We start from the raw sequence: 15494 nt of genomic DNA, 5'->3' as shown, positions 1-15494 counted from the left end.
GAGCGATAAGGTCTCCCCTCAGCCTCCTCTTCTCCAGACTAAACAACCCCAGTTCCCTCAGCCGCTCCTCATAAGACTTGTGCTCCAGACCCCTCACCAGCTTCGTTGCCCTTCTCTGGACACGCTCCAGCACCTCAACATCCTTCTTGTAGTGAGGGGCCCAAAACTGAACACAGGATTCAAGCTGCGGCCTCACCACGAGCACAGGGGCACGATCACTTCCCTACTCCTGCTGGCCACACTATTTCTGATACAGGCCAGGACGCTGTTGGCCTTCTTGGCCACCTGGGCACACTGCTGGCTCATGTTCAGCCGGCTGTCAACCAGCACCCCCAGGTCCCTTTCCGCCGGGCTGCTCTCCAGCCACTCCTGCCCAAGCCTGTAGCATTGCATGGGGTTGTTGTGGCCAAAGTGCAGGACCTGGCACTTGGCCTTATTAAACCTCATCCAGTTGACCTCTGCCCATCGATCCAGCCTGTCCAGACCCCTCTGCAGAGCCCTCCTACCCTCCAGCAGATAACGTCTTGGGTCAAGCCAAGACGTTGGGTCAAGTCAAGACATTGGGTCAAGCCAAGACGTCGTTGGGTCAAGCCAAGACGTTGAGTCGAGCCAAGGTGCTGGGTCAAGCCAAGATGTCATTAGGTCATGCCAAGACATTGGTCAAGCCAAGGCATTGGGTCAAGCCAAGACATCACTGGGTCAAGCCAAGACGTTGGGTCAAGCCAAGACATTGGGTCAAGCCAAGATGTCATTGGGTCAAGCCAAAATGTTGGGTCGTGCCAAGATGTCGTTGGGTCAAGCCAAGACATTGCATCAAGCCGACGCGACCACGGGGGGTGCCGGGCACCCCGGCCGCCGGAGGGGGGTGCACTGGGGGGTCCCCACTCACGTGCAGGAGGAAGAGCATCATCTCGGCCTCGGCCAGGCGGCGGCCGATGCACTGGCGGGCGCCGAAGCCGAAGGCCAAGGCCTTGAAGCTGGTGTCGTCCTTGCCGAGCCAACGGGAGGGGTCGTAGCGCTCGGGGTGGGGGAAGACGTCCGGGCTGCGCCCCATGGCGTACAGCGCCACCTGGCACAGCGTCTGCGGGGCGGGGGGGTCAGCGCCGGGACCCCCGGCGGCCCCCCCTGCGCCCCGCCCGGGGTGGGGGTCCCCGCGGCGCTCACCCCCGCCGGCACGCGGTAGTTGTGGAGCACGACGTCCCTGGCGGGGTAGCGCTGCACCGTGATGCCCACCGGGTACAGCCTGGGGGGGCGCGGGGGTGAGGGGGGGTCCCCAAGGGGCGCCCCCCGCCCCCCCCAGCATCCCCAGGGAACCCCGGTCGGTAGCACCGGCAGCCCTGCCCCCCACGTGCCCCCCGACCCCTCCAGGGCCCTCAGGAAGCCCCTCGGCACCCCCCCACTGCCCCCCAGTGCCCCCCGGCACCCCCCCAGTGTGCCCCACGGCCTCCCAGTGCCCCCCAGTGCCTCCCGGCACCCCCACCAGTGCACCCCAGCGCCCCCCACTGCACCCCAGTGCCCACCGGCACCCCCACCAGTGCCCCCCAGTGTGCCCCAGTACACCCCAGCACCCTCCCAGTGCCCCCCAGTGAGCCCCACTGCCCCCCCCGCCCCCCCTGCCCCCCCGGCTCCCCCCCCGTGCCCCCAGCCCCCCCGCCCCCCCCCGCACCCACCGCAGGGTCTCCTTGATGGCGGCGCGCAGCAGCGGGAGCGCGCTCAGCAGCTCGGGCAGCGGCCGGGCCCCCCCCCCCGGCGCCCCCCCCGCCGCTGCCCGCACCTCTGCCCGCAGCGCGCGCTGCACCCCCGGGTTCCGGCCCAGCTCGAACAGCGTGAACAGCAGCGGCATCGCCGTCTGGGGGGCGCCCCACACGCTGCCCCACGGCACCCCGCGCCGCCCCACGGCACCCCACGCTGCCCCACACGCCGCCCCACGGCACCCCACGCTGCCCCACGGCACCCCGCGCCGCCCCACGGCACCCCACGCTGCCCCCCACGCCGCCCCACGGCACCCCACGCCGCCCCACGGCACCCCACGCTGCCCCACACGCCGCCCCACGGCACCCCACGCCGCCCCACGGCACCCTACGCTGCCCCACACGCTGCCCCACGGCACCCCGCGCCGCCCCACGGCACCCTACGCTGCCCCACACGCCGCCCCATGGCACCCCACGCCGCCCCACGGCACCCTACGCTGCTCCACGCCACCCCAACTGCCCCACACCTCACCACGACGCCCCCCAGGCTGCCCCGCGGCCCCCCACGCCGCCCCCCACGCCGCCCCACGGCACCCCGCAGTGCCCCACGGCCCCCCACGCCGTCCCACGGCACCCCAACTGCCCCACGCCCCCCCACGCCGCCCCCCACGCCGCCCCACGGCCCCCCACGCCCCCCCCCGGGATTCCCCAGCCCCTCCCTCCGGCACCCCCTACCTCCCTCGGTCCCCCAGCCCCCCCCCCCCCACGACCCCCCACCCACGGTGTCCACGCCGCCGGCCGTGAACTCGGTGACGTTGGCGCGGATGGCGCCCAGGGGCAGGCGGCCCTGCAGCAGCAGCGCCCCCAGCACCCCCCCGCCCCCGCGCGCGCCCCCGCGGCAGAACTCGCGGTAGATGCGCTGGATGCTTTCGTCAGCTGCGGGGGGGGGGGGGGGGGGGGCCCTCAGCCCGGGGGGCACCCCGACCCCCACCCCGACCCCCACCCCGGGGGGAGCCCCCCGGCCTTGCGGAGGGGAGGGGGGCGTGGGGGTAAGGGGGGGGGTCCGAGGGGGGTCTCGCTGTTCCAACCCCCACTCTGGGGTCCCGGGTGGGGGTCCCGGGTGGGGATCCCACTATCCCCTCCCACCCTCTGGGGTCCCGGGTGGGGGTTCCGGGTGGGGGTCCCGGGTGGGGGTCCCGGGTGGGGGGTCCCGAGTGGGGCCCCAGGGTAGAGGTCCCAGGTGGGGGTCCTGGGTGGGGGTCCCACTGTCTCATCCCCCCCTCTGGGGTCCCGGGTAGGGGTCCCGGGTGGGGGTCCCGGGTGGGGGGTCCGGGTGGAGGTCCCAGGTGGGGGTCCTGAGTGGGGGTCCCACTGTCCCCTCCCGCTGTCTGGGGTCCCGGGTGGGGGTCCCACTGTCTCATCCCCCCCCTCTGGGATCCTGGGTGGGGGTCCCGAGTGGGGGTCCCACTGTCTCATCCCCCCCTCTGGGATCCTGGGTGGGGGTCCTGAGTGGGGGTCCCACTGTCCCCTCCCACCCTCTGGGGTCCCGCGGGCGGGGGTCCCCCCGCACCCACCGTGCTGGAAGATGGTGTCCCAGGCGCGCAGGTGGTCGCGCCAGAGGGGGGGGCGCAGGCGGCGCAGCAGCGGGGGGGGCAGGAAGAGCAGGGGCAGGGTGGTCCGCAGCATCGTCTCCACCGCGCCCAGGAAGCGCTGCGCCCCCCCCGCGCCCCCCCCCGCGCCCCCCAGCAGCCCCAGGCGCTCCCCGTACAGCGCGTAGCTGCTGGCTGCGCCCCGCGTGGGGGGGGGGACACAGAGGGGGGCACCCGCTCAGCACCCCGGCCGCGGGGTGGGGGGGCCCGGCGTGTCCGCCCCCACCCGCCTCTGCGTGCCGGGGGGGGGTCCCATAGACGCCCCCCGCCCCACATCCGCGGCCCTTGGGGGGGGGTCCCCGCTGCCCGTCCTGCCCCACGGCGTCCTGGGGGGGGGGGGGCCCACCGCCCCCCTCCCCCGCGCCGGGGTGCTGGGGGTCCCGCTGTAAACCCCCCCTCCCCCGCCATCCCCGGGGGTCTCGGGTGGGGGTCCCACTGTCCCATCCCCCCCGGGGGTGCTGGGTAGGGGTCCCGCCGTCCCCTCCCCTCCTCTGGGGTCCGGGGTGGGGGGTCCCGGGGGGGGGTCCCGGGGGGGTTCTACAGTCCCGTCCCCACCTCGGGGCTCCCCGTGTCACCCCTCCCCCGCCGCCGGGCTGCTGGGTGTCCCCCCCCGCGCCGGGGTCCCCGCGTGGGGGGCGTCCCCCGCGGCTCCCCCCCCCACGCACCCTCCAGGGCGAAGCGGAAGAGCAGGGGGTGCGGGTCGAGGGTGAGGGCGCGCCCGGGGGCCTCGCGCAGGCGGCGGCGCATGGCGGCGGCGAAGTCGCGCGCGACGGCGTCCAGGAGCGGCAGGAACTCGCGGGCACCGGCCGGGCTCAGCACCGCGGGGTTCAGCGCCAGCCGGTCCGAGCGCCAGGCCTGCCCGTTCCTGCCCGCCGCCCGGTCAGGAGCCTGCCCGCGCTGCCCGCGCTGCCCGCGCTGCCTGGCCTGCCCGCGCTGCCTGGCCTGCCTGCGCTGCCCATGCTGCCTGCACTGCCTGCGCTGCCTGGCCTGCCTGCGCTGCCTGGCCTGCCTGCGCTGCCTGGCCTGCCTGCGCTGCCTGCGCTGCCTGGCCTGCCCGTGCTGCCCATGCTGCCTGCACTGCCTGCGCTGCCTGGCCTGCCTGTGCTGCCCATGCTGCCTGCACTGCCTGCGCTGTCTGGCCTGCCTGTGCTGCCCATGCTGCCTGCGCTGCCTGCGCTGCCTGGCCTGCCTGTGCTGCCCATGCTGCCTGCGCTGCCCACGCTGCCTGGCCTGCCTGCGCTGCCTTGTGCTGCCTGCGCTGCCTGCGCTGCCTGGCCTGCCCGTGCTGCCTGGCCTGCCCACACTGCCTGTGCTGCCTGCGCTGCCTGGCCTGCCTGTGCTGCCTGCGCTGCCTGCGCTGCCTGGCCTGCCCGTGCTGCCTGGCCTGCCCACACTGCCTGTGCCGCCTGCGCTGCCCGCGCTGCCTGGCCTGCCTGTGCTGCCTGCGCTGCCCGCGCTGCCTGGCCTGCCCGCGCTGCCCGCGCTGCCTGGCCTGCCCGTTCCTGCCCGCCGCCCGGTCAGGAGCCTGCCCGCGCTGCCCGCGCTGCCTGGCCTGCCTGCGCTGCCTGCGCTGCCTGGCCTGCCCGCGCTGCCCGCGCTGCCCATGCTGCCTGCACTGCCTGTGCTGCCTGGCCTGCCTGTGCTGCCCATGCTGCCTGCGCTGCCTGCGCTGCCTGGCCTGCCCGTTCCTGCCCGCCACCCGGTCAGGAGCCTGCCCGCGCTGCCCGTGCTGCCGGCGCTGCCGGCGCTGCCTGTGCTACCTGGCCTGCCCACACTGCCTGTGCTGCCTGTGCTGCCCGCGCTGCCTGGCCTGCCTGTGCTGCCTGCGCTGCCTGCGCTGCCTGGCCTGCCCGTGCTGCCTGGCCTGCCCACACTGCCTGTGCTGCCTGCGCTGCCCGCGCTGCCTGGCCTGCCTGTGCTGCCTGCGCTGCCCGCACTGCCTGGCCTGCCTGCGCTGCCTGGCCTGCCTGCACTGCCTGCGCTGCCTGGCCTGCCTGTGCTGCCTGGCCTGCCCGCGCTGCCCATGCTGCCTGCGCTGCCCACGCTGCCTGGCCTGCCTGTGCTGCCTGGCCTGCCTGCGCTGCCTGGCCTGCCTGCGCTGCCTGGCCTGCCCGCGCTGCCCATGCTGCCTGTGCTGCCCACGCTGCCTGGCCTGCCTGTGCTGCCTGGCCTGCCCGCGCTGCCTGGCCTGCCTGCGCTGCCTTGTGCTGCCTGGCCTGCCCACACTGCCTGGCCTGCCTGCGCTGCCTGCGCTGCCTGCGCTGCCTGCGCTGCCTGGCCTGCCCGCGCTGCCTGGCCTGCCTGCGCTGCCTTGTGCTGCCTGCGCTGCCTGCGCTGCCTGGCCTGTCTGTGCTGCCTGTGCTGCTCGCACTGCCCGCTCTGCCTGTGCTGCCTGCGCTGCCCGCGCTGCCTGTGCTCCCTGCACATTCCTGTGCTGCCTGCACTGCCTGCGCTGCCTGCGCTGCCTGGCCTGCCTGCGCTGCCTTGTGCTGCCTGCGCTGCCTGGCCTGTCTGTGCTGCCTGTGCTTGCACTGCCCGCGCTGCCTGTGCTGCCCGCGCTGCCTGTGCTCCCTGCACATTCCTGCGCTGCCTGCGCTGCCTGCGCTGCCTGCGCTGCCTGTGCTCCCTGCACATTCCTGTGCTGCCTGCGCTGCCTGCACTGCCTGCACTGCCTGCACTGCCTGCGCTGCCTGTGCTCCCTGCACATTCCTGCGCTGCCTGCGCTGCCTGCGCTGCCCGCGCTGCCTGTGCTCCCTGCACATTCCTGCGCTGCCTGTGCTCCCTGCACATTCCTGCGCTGCCTGCGCTGCCTGCGCTGCCCGCGCTGCCTGTGCTCCCTGCACATTCCTGCGCTGCCTGCGCTGCCTGTGCTCCCTGCACATTCCTGCGCTGCCTGCACTGCCCGCGCTGCCTGCGTGTTCCTGCGCTGCCCCAAGGCCCTGGCACGTCCCAGGGTCACCCAGCTGCCCCCCCAGCCCTGCCCCACAGCACCCCACAGCTCCCACCCCCCCCGCCCCCCGGCCCTGCCCCCCAGCCGCCCCCCAGCCACCCCATGGCTGCCCCACAGCCCCGCCCCACAGCTGCCCCACGGCCGCCCCACGGCGCCCCACGGCCGCGCCCTTACAGCAGGAAGAGGCCGCACTGGTGGTTGCGCAGGCGCCGGTGGGCGCTCCAGGCCTCGATGCCCATGCGCCGCGGGAAGGGCCCCTCGGCGCGGAAGAGCTGCGCCGCGTCCCGCGGCAGCAGCACGTTGACGCAGTCGTAGGTGCCCACCCGCTCCCTGCGGGACCCCCGCGTCAGCCCCCCGCCCCCGCCTGGGGGGCGCCGGGACCCCCGGGACGGGGTCACCCAGGACCAGCCACCCAAGGGGTGCTGCCACGTGGGGGGTGCTGGGACCCCCCTGAGATGGGGCAGGGTCAGTGGGGAGCACCCACCCGGTGGGGTCCTGCCAACTTAGGGGTCCCCAGGACGGGACAGGGTCAACTGGGAGGACCCAAGGGGGTGCAGGTGCCCTGGGGGGGGCACTGGGACCCCCCGAGATGGGATGGGGTCAACGGGGAGCACCCACCCAAGGGGGTGCTGCCACCCTGGGGGTGCTGGGACCCCCCACGATGGGACCAGGTCAATGGGGACCACCCACCCCTGGGGTCCCGCCACCTTAGGGGTCCCCAGGATGGGACCACCCACCCGGGGGGTGCTGCCACCCTGGGGGGCGCCGGGACCCCCGGAAATGGGGCGGGGTCGACGGGGAGCACCCACCCAAGGGCGTGCTGCCATCCCGGGGGGGATCAACCGGGACGGGACCGGGGACGACGGGGACCGCCCGCCCACGGGGTCCTGCCACCCCGGGGGGCACCGGCACCCGCCGGGCCGGGAGGGGGTCCCCCGGGACCACCCCCCGGGGCGCGGCCCCACCTGTAGACGGGCCCGAGGCGCCGGAAGCCGCCGGCCATGCGGTGGTGGAAGTGCTGGAAGCCGTCGCTGCGCCAGGCGCGGTACAGGTTGAGCCAGCGGTTGCGGCCGTCGCGGGGAATGGCCTCGTAGGGCTGCACCGGCCGGGGGGCCCCCCCCGCGCCCCCCGAGCACAGCGCCCGCCGCCCGCCCCGGCCCCACAGCCAGCCCGGGGGTCGCATGCTGCCGCCTCCGGCCCCCCGCGCCGCCGCCTCCCCCTTATATCCCCGAGGCCAAGGTCGCCGCCGGCGCGGGGCGGCCCCCGCTGAGGCCGCCCCCGGGGACGTGTGGGGCACACGGAGCCCCAGAGCCGGGGGGGGACCCCCCGAGCGCCCCCCGCCTCGGTGTGCGCCCAGCCCCCCGCAGCACCAGCCCCATAGCACCCAGCTCTGCAGGGCCTGACCCGGCCCCACAGCACCCAGCCCCGCAGCACCCAGCACCCCATAGCACCCAGCGCCACAACACCGTCCCCACAGCACCCAGCCCCACAACACCCAGCACCCCATAGCACCCAGCCCCGTAGCACCCAGCCCCATAGCACCAGCCCCACAGCACCCAGCACCCCATAGCACCCAGCCCCACAGCACCCAGCACTCCATAGCACTGTCACCACAGCACCCAGCACCCCATAGCACCCAGCTCCGCAACACTGTCCCCACAGCACCCAGTTCCACAGCACCCAGCCCCATAGCACCAGCCCCACAGCACCCAGCACCCCATAGCACTGTCCCCATAGCACCAGCCCCACAGCACCCAGCCCCACAGCACCCAGCACCCCATAGCACCCAGCACCCCATAGCACTATCCCCACAGCACCCAGTTCCACAGCACCCAGCCCCATAGCACCAGCCCCACAGCACCCAGCACCCCATAGCACTGTCCCCATAGCACCAGCCCCACAGCACCCAGCCCCACAGCACCCAGCACCCCATAGCACCCAGCTCCCCGTAGCACTATCCCCACAGCACCCAGTTCCACAGCACCCAGCCCCATAGCATCAGCCCCACAGCACCCAGCACCCCATAGCACTGTCCCCACAGCACCAGCCCCACAGCACCCAGCCCCACACACCCTGACCCAGCACCTCGCAGGGGTGGGATGGGCCCCGGTGCCCCCAGCCCCCCTATGGGGCAGCCCCACGGTGTGGATGGAGGGGTTGGGGGGGGGTCGGGCCCCCCCGTCCCGCGCGCGGGGGCGACGCTGGGGCTAAAAATAGCCGGGGGCGGCGGGGGCAAGGTCCTGCTGCTGTTTGTGGGGCAGCGCGGCCGTGACGGGGGGCCCTGCTTGTGGGGGGCACGGCAGCCCGCCCGCGCCGTGGGGTGCCCCACGGGGAGGACGTGGCCATCGGCCGCGGGGCTGGGGGGCGGGGGACCCCCCGCGGAACGGGGGGGGTGGGGTGAGGGCCGTAGGGAGTTCATACAGCCCCACAGCCCTGCCCCACAGCCCTGCCCCACAGCCCTGCCCCACACCCCTGTCCTGGCCCCACAGCCCCCCCCCCTTCTCCTCCACCCCCACCTGCTGGTCCCCGGCCCCCGGCCCCCTCCTCATCCTCAGGCCTTCGTCCTCCACACCCCATCTTACCCAGCCCCCCACCCAGCCCCACAGCACCCTGACCCCCAGCCCCACACCCGCCCCGTCGCCCACCCGGTGGAGCCAAAGGGGTGCCCGCGCCCCCAGGCGCGCGGGGGGCCGGGGGATCCGTGGGGCCGGGGGGGTGGGGGTGTCCTGTGGGACAGGGGGTGCCGTGAGCTCTGTGGGGCCCTGTGGGGCAGGGGATCTGTGGGGCGGGGAGGTCCCGTGGGGCGGGGGCGGCGCGGAAGAAGAGCCGCAGGCCGGGGTGCGGGTTTTCCCTTTTTTCTCCTTTTTTTTTGTTTTTCTTTATTGTGAAGTGCGGAGCGGCCGGTGCCTTTTGTGCTTTTTTTTTTTTTCCCCTTTTTGTTATTTTTCCCCTTTTTTTTTTTCTTTTTTTTTTTTTTTTTTTTTCTTTTTTTCTCTTTTTCCTGGAACGTCGTTCAAATCCTCGAAAAACCCCCCGGGGAAAAGCCGCGGGGGAGGCGGGAGGTTCTTTACGGCTCGTAAAAAGTCGTGGAAAGCTCCACGCGTTATGTACAAGGCTGCTCCGGCGCCGGCCCCGGGTACAAAACGGGGGTCGAAGCTCTACGGTCCTGCTACCTGAATCTGGGGGGGCTGGGGGGGCCGGGACCCCGCTCGCCCCCGCCGCCGCCGCCCCGGCCGGGGCCCCGCCGCGAGGCCTGCCCGCCGCGGGGTGGGCGCCCCGGCTCGGGACGGGGCGACGGCGGCGGCGGCGGCGGCGAGGCCGGCGGGGCGCTAAGGCGGGGCGCGAGGGTGGGGCCCGCGGCGCGGGGGGCGCGGCGGCGGCGGTGGCGGCGGCGGGGTTCGTGGCCTATGCAGGGCGCAGCGGCGCGCGCGGCGCGCGCGGCACCGGCGTTGCACGCGGTGCCTGCAGCGTGCGCAGCGGCTGCAGCAGCCGCAGCGTGCGTGGTCTGTGCGGCGCACGTGGCGCCTGCGGTACCTGCAGCGCGTGCAGCGCCCGCGGCGTGCGCAGTGCCTGCGGTGCCTGCAGTACCTGCAGCGTGTGCAGCGCCCGTGGCATGCGCGGTGCCTGCGGCGTGCGCGGTGCCTGCGGTACCTGCAGTGCGTGCAGCGCCCGCGGCGTGCGCGGTGCCTGTGGCGTGCGCGGTGCCTGCGGTGCCTGCAGTACCTGCAGCGCGTGCAGCGCCCGCGGCGTGCGCGGTGCCTGCGGCGTGCGCGGTGCCTGCGGCGTGCGCGGTGCCTGCGGTACCTGCAGCGTGTGCAGCGCCCGCGGCGTGCGCGGTGCCTGCGGCGTGCGCGGTGCCTGCGGTACCTGCAGCGTGTGCAGCGCCCGCGGCGTGCGCGGTGCCTGCGGCGTGTGCGGTGCCTGCGGTGCCTGCGGTGCCTGCGGCGCGCGCGGTGCGTGCAGCAGCTGCACCATCTGCGGCGCCCGCGGCCCGCGCGGGGCCCGCGGCCTTCGCGCCGCGCCCGCGTCGCCCGGCCGGGCGCGGCCTTCCCGCCGTCGAGGCCGCGCGCGCCGCGTGCCGGGCGCGAGGCCGGCCGTCGCGCGGGGGGCGCGGGGGAGGGGCGGGCGGGGGGCTAGCGCTACTCTGGCGTCATCCCTGATATTCGTCGCTATTAAGAATTCGGGGTAAAATGTACCTGATTGCTCGTGACTGCGGTTCCTCCGGAACGGACCATGCGGGGTAATTAGCAAAGACGTTAATTATTGCTCTCGAGGCCGGGCCGGGCCCGCGCGGGGCCGCGCGCCCGGGCACTATCTACAGTTTGGCAACTCCAGAACCGGAGCGTTCGGCTCCCGAAGCGTCGGAAATTGGCATAGATTTAAATACGGGGGGGAGGGGGGGTCGCATGCAGAGGCCCCCCCCCGCCCCCCCGCCGGGGAGGGGGGAGGGGCGGCTGGGGGTGTTCCCCCCCCTCCCCCCCCCCCCCCCGCCTCCCTTCAGTCCCTCCCAAAAGTGACAAGACTTTGGCATCGTTGGGGGGGGAGGGGGGGGAGGGGCCGCGGGGGCGGGGGGCGGGGGGCGGGGGAGGGGCCCGGCGAGGCCGGGTTGTGCTCTCGGGGAAGGGCGCCCCCCTGCGGCGGGAGGTGGGGCGGCCCCTCCGGGGGGAGGGGGGCGGGGGGACGCACACGGGCGACCGCCCCACCCCCACATCCCCCCCCCCCCGGGGCTCCCCCTCTGGGCGGGGGGAGGGGAGGGTGTTTTGGGGGGGAGCCCCCGGGGAGAGGAGGGGGCGCCCGGACGGGGGGGGGGGGGGGGCGACTCGGGGGTGTGGGGGGAGACCCCCGGGTGCCGGGGGGGGTACCCGAGGGGGGGTACCCGAGAGGGGGTACCCGGGGGGGTACCCGGGGGGTACCCCCGAGGTCGGGGTGCCCGGGGGGGGGTGGCCATGCAGGGGGGTACCCGGGGGGGGTACCCTGCGGGGGGGGCCCCGGGGCAGAGGTACTGCGGCGGGTGAGGGGTGCCGGGGTACCCCCGGGAGCTGCCCGGGCTTATTGCGGGGGGCGGGGCCACGAGGACCCCGGGGGGGACCCCTGGAAGGGAGGGGGCGGGGGGTCCCCGAATCTTGGGGCGCGGCACAGGGCCGGGGCGCCCGCGCAAGGATGGGGGGGTCGCCCTGGGTGGGCTGTGGCACAGGGCCGGGGTACCTGTGTGCGGGAAGGGGGGTCCCCCAACCCGGGAAGGGGGGGGTCCCCCAAACTTGGGGTGCCGCACAGGGCCGGGGCACCCGTGCAAAGACAAGGGGGGGGTCCCCAATCTTGGGGTGCCGCAGAGGGCCACGGCACCCATGCAAATACGGGAGGGGGTCCCCAATCTTGGGGTGCTGCACAGGGCCACGGCACCCGTGCAAAGATGGGGGGGGTCCCCCAAATTTGGGGTGCAGCACAGGGCTGGGACACCCGTGCAAAGACCGGGGGGGGGTCCCCCCGAATGTTGGGGTGCCGCAGAGGGCCGGGACACCCACGGAAAGACGGGCGGGGGGGCGCCCCCAAATTTGGGGTGCCGCACGGGGCCGGCGCACCCGCGCGAAGCCGGGGGGTCGGGGTGCGGCGCGGCGGCACCCACGCAATGGGGGGGGTGGGGAGGTGCGTGGGGGGGTGTGTGTGTGGGGGGGGGGGTCACCCCGCTCTCGAGCCGGGTCACCTGCGCTCGGCGGGGAGCGCCCCGAGGAGGATGAGGATGAGGATGAGGATGAGGAGGAGGAGGAGGAGGAGGAGGATGAGGAGGAGGAGGAGGATGAGGATGAGGAGGAGGAGGAGGATGAGGAGGATGAGGATGAGGAGGAGGAGGAGGATGATGAGGAGGAGGATGAGGATGAGGAGGATGAGGAGGATGAGGAGGAGGAGGAGGAGGAGGAGGAGGAGGAGGATGAGGAGGAGGAGGAGGAGGAGGATGATGAGGATGAGGAGGATGAGGAGGAGGAGGATGAGGAGGAGGAGGAGGAGGAGGAGGAGGAGGAGGAGGAGGGTGGGGGGCGGCGCCGAGGCGGGCGCCAGCCGTCCGAGGCCGGCGTCGGCGTCGGGGGCGCGCGCCCCCCCGGGCCCGGCTCAGGGGCGCAGGGGGCTGAGGGGGGGCCCGGCGCCCTTGAAGCAGGCGGACTCGTAGTGCTTGTTGAGATACGACTTGAGCGCGAAGGTCTTGCTGCAGCGCTTGCACTTGAAGTGCTTGAAGGCCGAGTGCGTCTGCATGTGGGCGCGCAGGTTGGAGCGGTCGGCGAAGGCTTTGCCGCAGTGGGCGCAGCCGAAGGGCTTCTCGCCGGTGTGCGAGCGCATGTGGCCCTGCAGCAGCCAGGGCCGGCTGAAGGCTTTGCCGCACACGTCGCACTTGTGCTTGAGGTCGTGGGTGAGGAGGTGCATGGCCATGGCGGGCATGGAGACGTAGACCTTGCCGCAGGTCGGGCACTTCTTCGCCATCTTGCTGTCCAGGCTGCGGTGCGTCTGCTTGTGCCGGCTGAGGTTGGAGGAGGTGGCGTAGGTCTTGCCGCACTCCCCGCAGGCGTGCCGCGGCAGGTTGCGCGGCCCGCTCGCCGCCTTGCGCCGCGAACGCCCGTCGGTGATGAAGAAGGCGTCGACGGCGTAGCCTTCGCTCACCGCCGCGTCGCCGTTGATGTAACCCCCCGCCATGCCCGAGTGGGGGCTGTCGGGCGGCTCCGAGTCCCCCGCCCCGTAGTCCCCCCGGGCGCCGGGGTAGATGGCGTCCGGCGACGGCACCTTGAGCGCGGCCTCGCCGTCCCCCTCGTACGCCGACGGCGCCATGTACTCGCCGATGTACCCTGCTGGGGGGGGTGCGGGCAGGGGGTGCGGGCAGGGAGCGGGCAGGAGCGGGGGGAGAGAGGGGAGAGCCGTTCAGCGGCACCCCGGCGGGCAGCGCCGGCGCCCGCGCCCCGACCGCGCCGGGGAGCCCCTGCCCGCGCCCCTGCCCGCGCCCCTGCCAGACTCTGCCCAGCCCAACCCCTGCCCGGACTCCTGCCCACGCGCTGCCGGCCCCTGCCTCGGCCCTCTCCCTGCCGCCGCGCCTCCCCTGCCCTCGCGCTGCCCTTGCTCCTGCCTCCGCATCGCCCGTACGCCCTGCCCGCCCCTGCCCGCCCCTGCCCGCCCCTGCCCCACAGCCCCCGTCCCGCTCTGCCCCTGCCTGTACCTGTCCCCGCTCCGCTGCCCCCCACAGCCCCCGGCCCTGGCCCTGCCTGCATCCCCATCCCTGCCTGCATCCCTGTCCCTGCCTGCATCCCCGGCCCTGCCTGCAGTCCCTGGCCCTGGCCCTGCCTGCATCCCTGTCCCTGCCTGCATCCCCGGCCCTGCCTGCAGTCCCTGGCCCTGGCCCTGCCTGCATCTCCGTCCCTGCCTGCATCCCTGTCCCTGCCTGCATCCCCGGCCCTGCCTGCAGTCCCTGGCCCTGGCCCTGCCCGCATCCCTGGCCCTGCCCGCATCCCTGGCCCTGCCTGCAGTCCCTGGCCTGTTCCTGCCTCCATCCCTGTCCCTGCCCACATCCATGGCCCTGCCCGCATCCCCGGCCCTGCCCGCATCCCCGGCCCTGCCTGCAGCCCCTGGCCCTGGCCCTGCCTGCAGCCCCACGTCCTTGACCCTGCCTGCAGCCCCGGCCCTGCCTGCAGTCCCTGGCCCTGCCACAGCCCTGCCTCTGCCTCCATCCCTGCCCACAGCCCCCTGCCCCTGCCTGCAGCACCCTGTCCTTGTCCCTGCCTGCATCCCTGTCCCTGCTCCTGCCCACAGCCCCCCGTCCCTGCCTGCAGCCCCCTGCCTCCAGCCCCGTCCCTGCCTGCAGTCCCCTGTCCTTGTGCCTGTCCCTGCCCTGCAGCCCCCTGCCCCTGCCTGCAGCCCCCCATCCTTGTCCTTGTCCCTGCCTGTAGCACCCTGTCCCTGCCTGCAGCTCCTTGTCCCTGCCTGCACCCCTGCCCGTGTCCCTGCCTGCAGCCCCCTGTCCTTGTCCCAGTCCCTGCCTGCATCCCTGCCGTGTCCCTGCCTGCAGCCCCTTGTCCTTGTCCCAGTCCCTGCCTGCATCCCTGCTCGTGTCCCTGCCTGCAGCCCCCTGCCCCCGTCCCTGTCCCTGCCTGTAGTCCCCCGTCCCTGCCTCCATCCTTGCCCGTGTCGCTGCCCTCAGCCCCCCGTCCCTGCCCGCAGCCCTGCCCGTCCCTGCCCGCAGCCCCCTGCCCCCGTCCCTGCCCGCAGCCCCCCGTCCTTGTCCCTGCCGCTGCCCGCAGTCCCGTCCCTGCCTCCATCGCTGCCCGCGTCCCTGCCCGCATCCCTGCCTGTACCCCTGCCTGTATCCCTGCCCGCATCCCTGCCCGGACCCCTGCCCGCATCCCTGCCCGTCCCTGCCTGTACCCCTGCCCGTCTCCCTGTCCGCAGCCCCGTCCCGCTGCCGCTCCCCGCCCGCCGCTGCCGCCGGCCCCGTTCAAGGTCAGCGGCCGGGCCGGGGCCCGCTGCGGCGGGTTCGGTGCCGGTTACGCAACGCGCCGCAGCCGCCGCCGCACCGGGCCCGGCCGGGGCCGCGCTCCGCACAAAGGCCGGGCCGGGGCTGCGGGGCCGGGGGGGGCTGCGGGGCCGGGGGGGGGGGCTCCGGGGCCGGGGGGGGCTCCGCCGCCGCCGCCTTCTGCCCTTGAACTTGGCACCGGAGAGACAAAAGGCAGCGGCGGCGCCGGTTCGGCTGCGCTCGGGCCGGTTCGGCTGCGCTCGGGCCGGTTCGGTTCTACTCGGTCCTACTCGGCTACGCTCGGGCCGGTTCGGCTCCGCTCGGGCCGGTTCGGCTCCGCTCGGGCCGGTTCGGTTCTACTCGGTCCTACTCGGCTCCGCTCGGGCCGGTTCGGTTCTACTCGGTCCTACTCGGCTCCGCTCGGGCCGGTTCGGTTCTACTCGGTCCTACCAGGCTGCGCTCGGCCGGCCCGCTCGGCCGCGCTCGCTCTCCGCCGGCCCCGCTCGGCCCCGCGGGTCGCGGCGGGCGGCGCGGCGGAATGCGGCCGGCCCCGGTTCCCCCGCGGCGCGGCGCGGCGCGGGCAGGCGGCGGCGGCGCCGGTATTTACCCTTGTCGTGTAACCGGGAGCCGAAGTCCGCCCGGGTCCTGCCGTACGGGGCGTCGAGGCCGGCGGGGAAGTCATCGATCTTCACCTTCTTCACCAGGAAGGACCTGGGCAT

General features: G+C 74.5%; 2 protein-coding genes across 2 annotated transcripts; both read right to left on the bottom strand.

Annotated features, from left to right (window-relative positions):
• Nucleotides 1-889: 889 nt before the first annotated feature.
• LOC309416288 (cytochrome P450 11B, mitochondrial-like) lies at nucleotides 890-7818 on the bottom strand (the record flags this gene model as incomplete). The annotated part of the gene is made up of 8 exons (XM_082015857.1): nucleotides 7256-7818; nucleotides 6465-6620; nucleotides 4006-4205; nucleotides 3266-3475; nucleotides 2473-2555; nucleotides 1671-1849; nucleotides 1165-1243; nucleotides 890-1081 (listed from the first exon to the last, which is right to left on the bottom strand). Coding segments are annotated over exons 1-8 (1641 nt in total), but the record flags the coding sequence as incomplete, so codon positions are not given.
• Nucleotides 7819-12273: 4455 nt separating this feature from the next.
• Nucleotides 12274-15494, bottom strand: SCRT1 (scratch family transcriptional repressor 1; the record flags this gene model as incomplete). Its single annotated transcript, XM_082015855.1, has 2 exons — nucleotides 12274-13120; nucleotides 15383-15494. 2 exons carry the CDS (start codon nucleotides 15492-15494, stop codon nucleotides 12396-12398), a joined length of 837 nt encoding a protein of 278 aa, XP_081871981.1. The 3' UTR covers nucleotides 12274-12395.

This window comes from Phaethon aethereus (assembly GCF_964289735.1).
Source record: "Phaethon aethereus genome assembly, contig: HAP1_SCAFFOLD_569, whole genome shotgun sequence".
Lineage (NCBI taxonomy): Eukaryota > Metazoa > Chordata > Aves > Phaethontiformes > Phaethontidae > Phaethon > Phaethon aethereus.
Note: the sequence above shows the minus strand (reverse complement) of the source record. Positions and strands in the feature narration are given on the sequence as shown.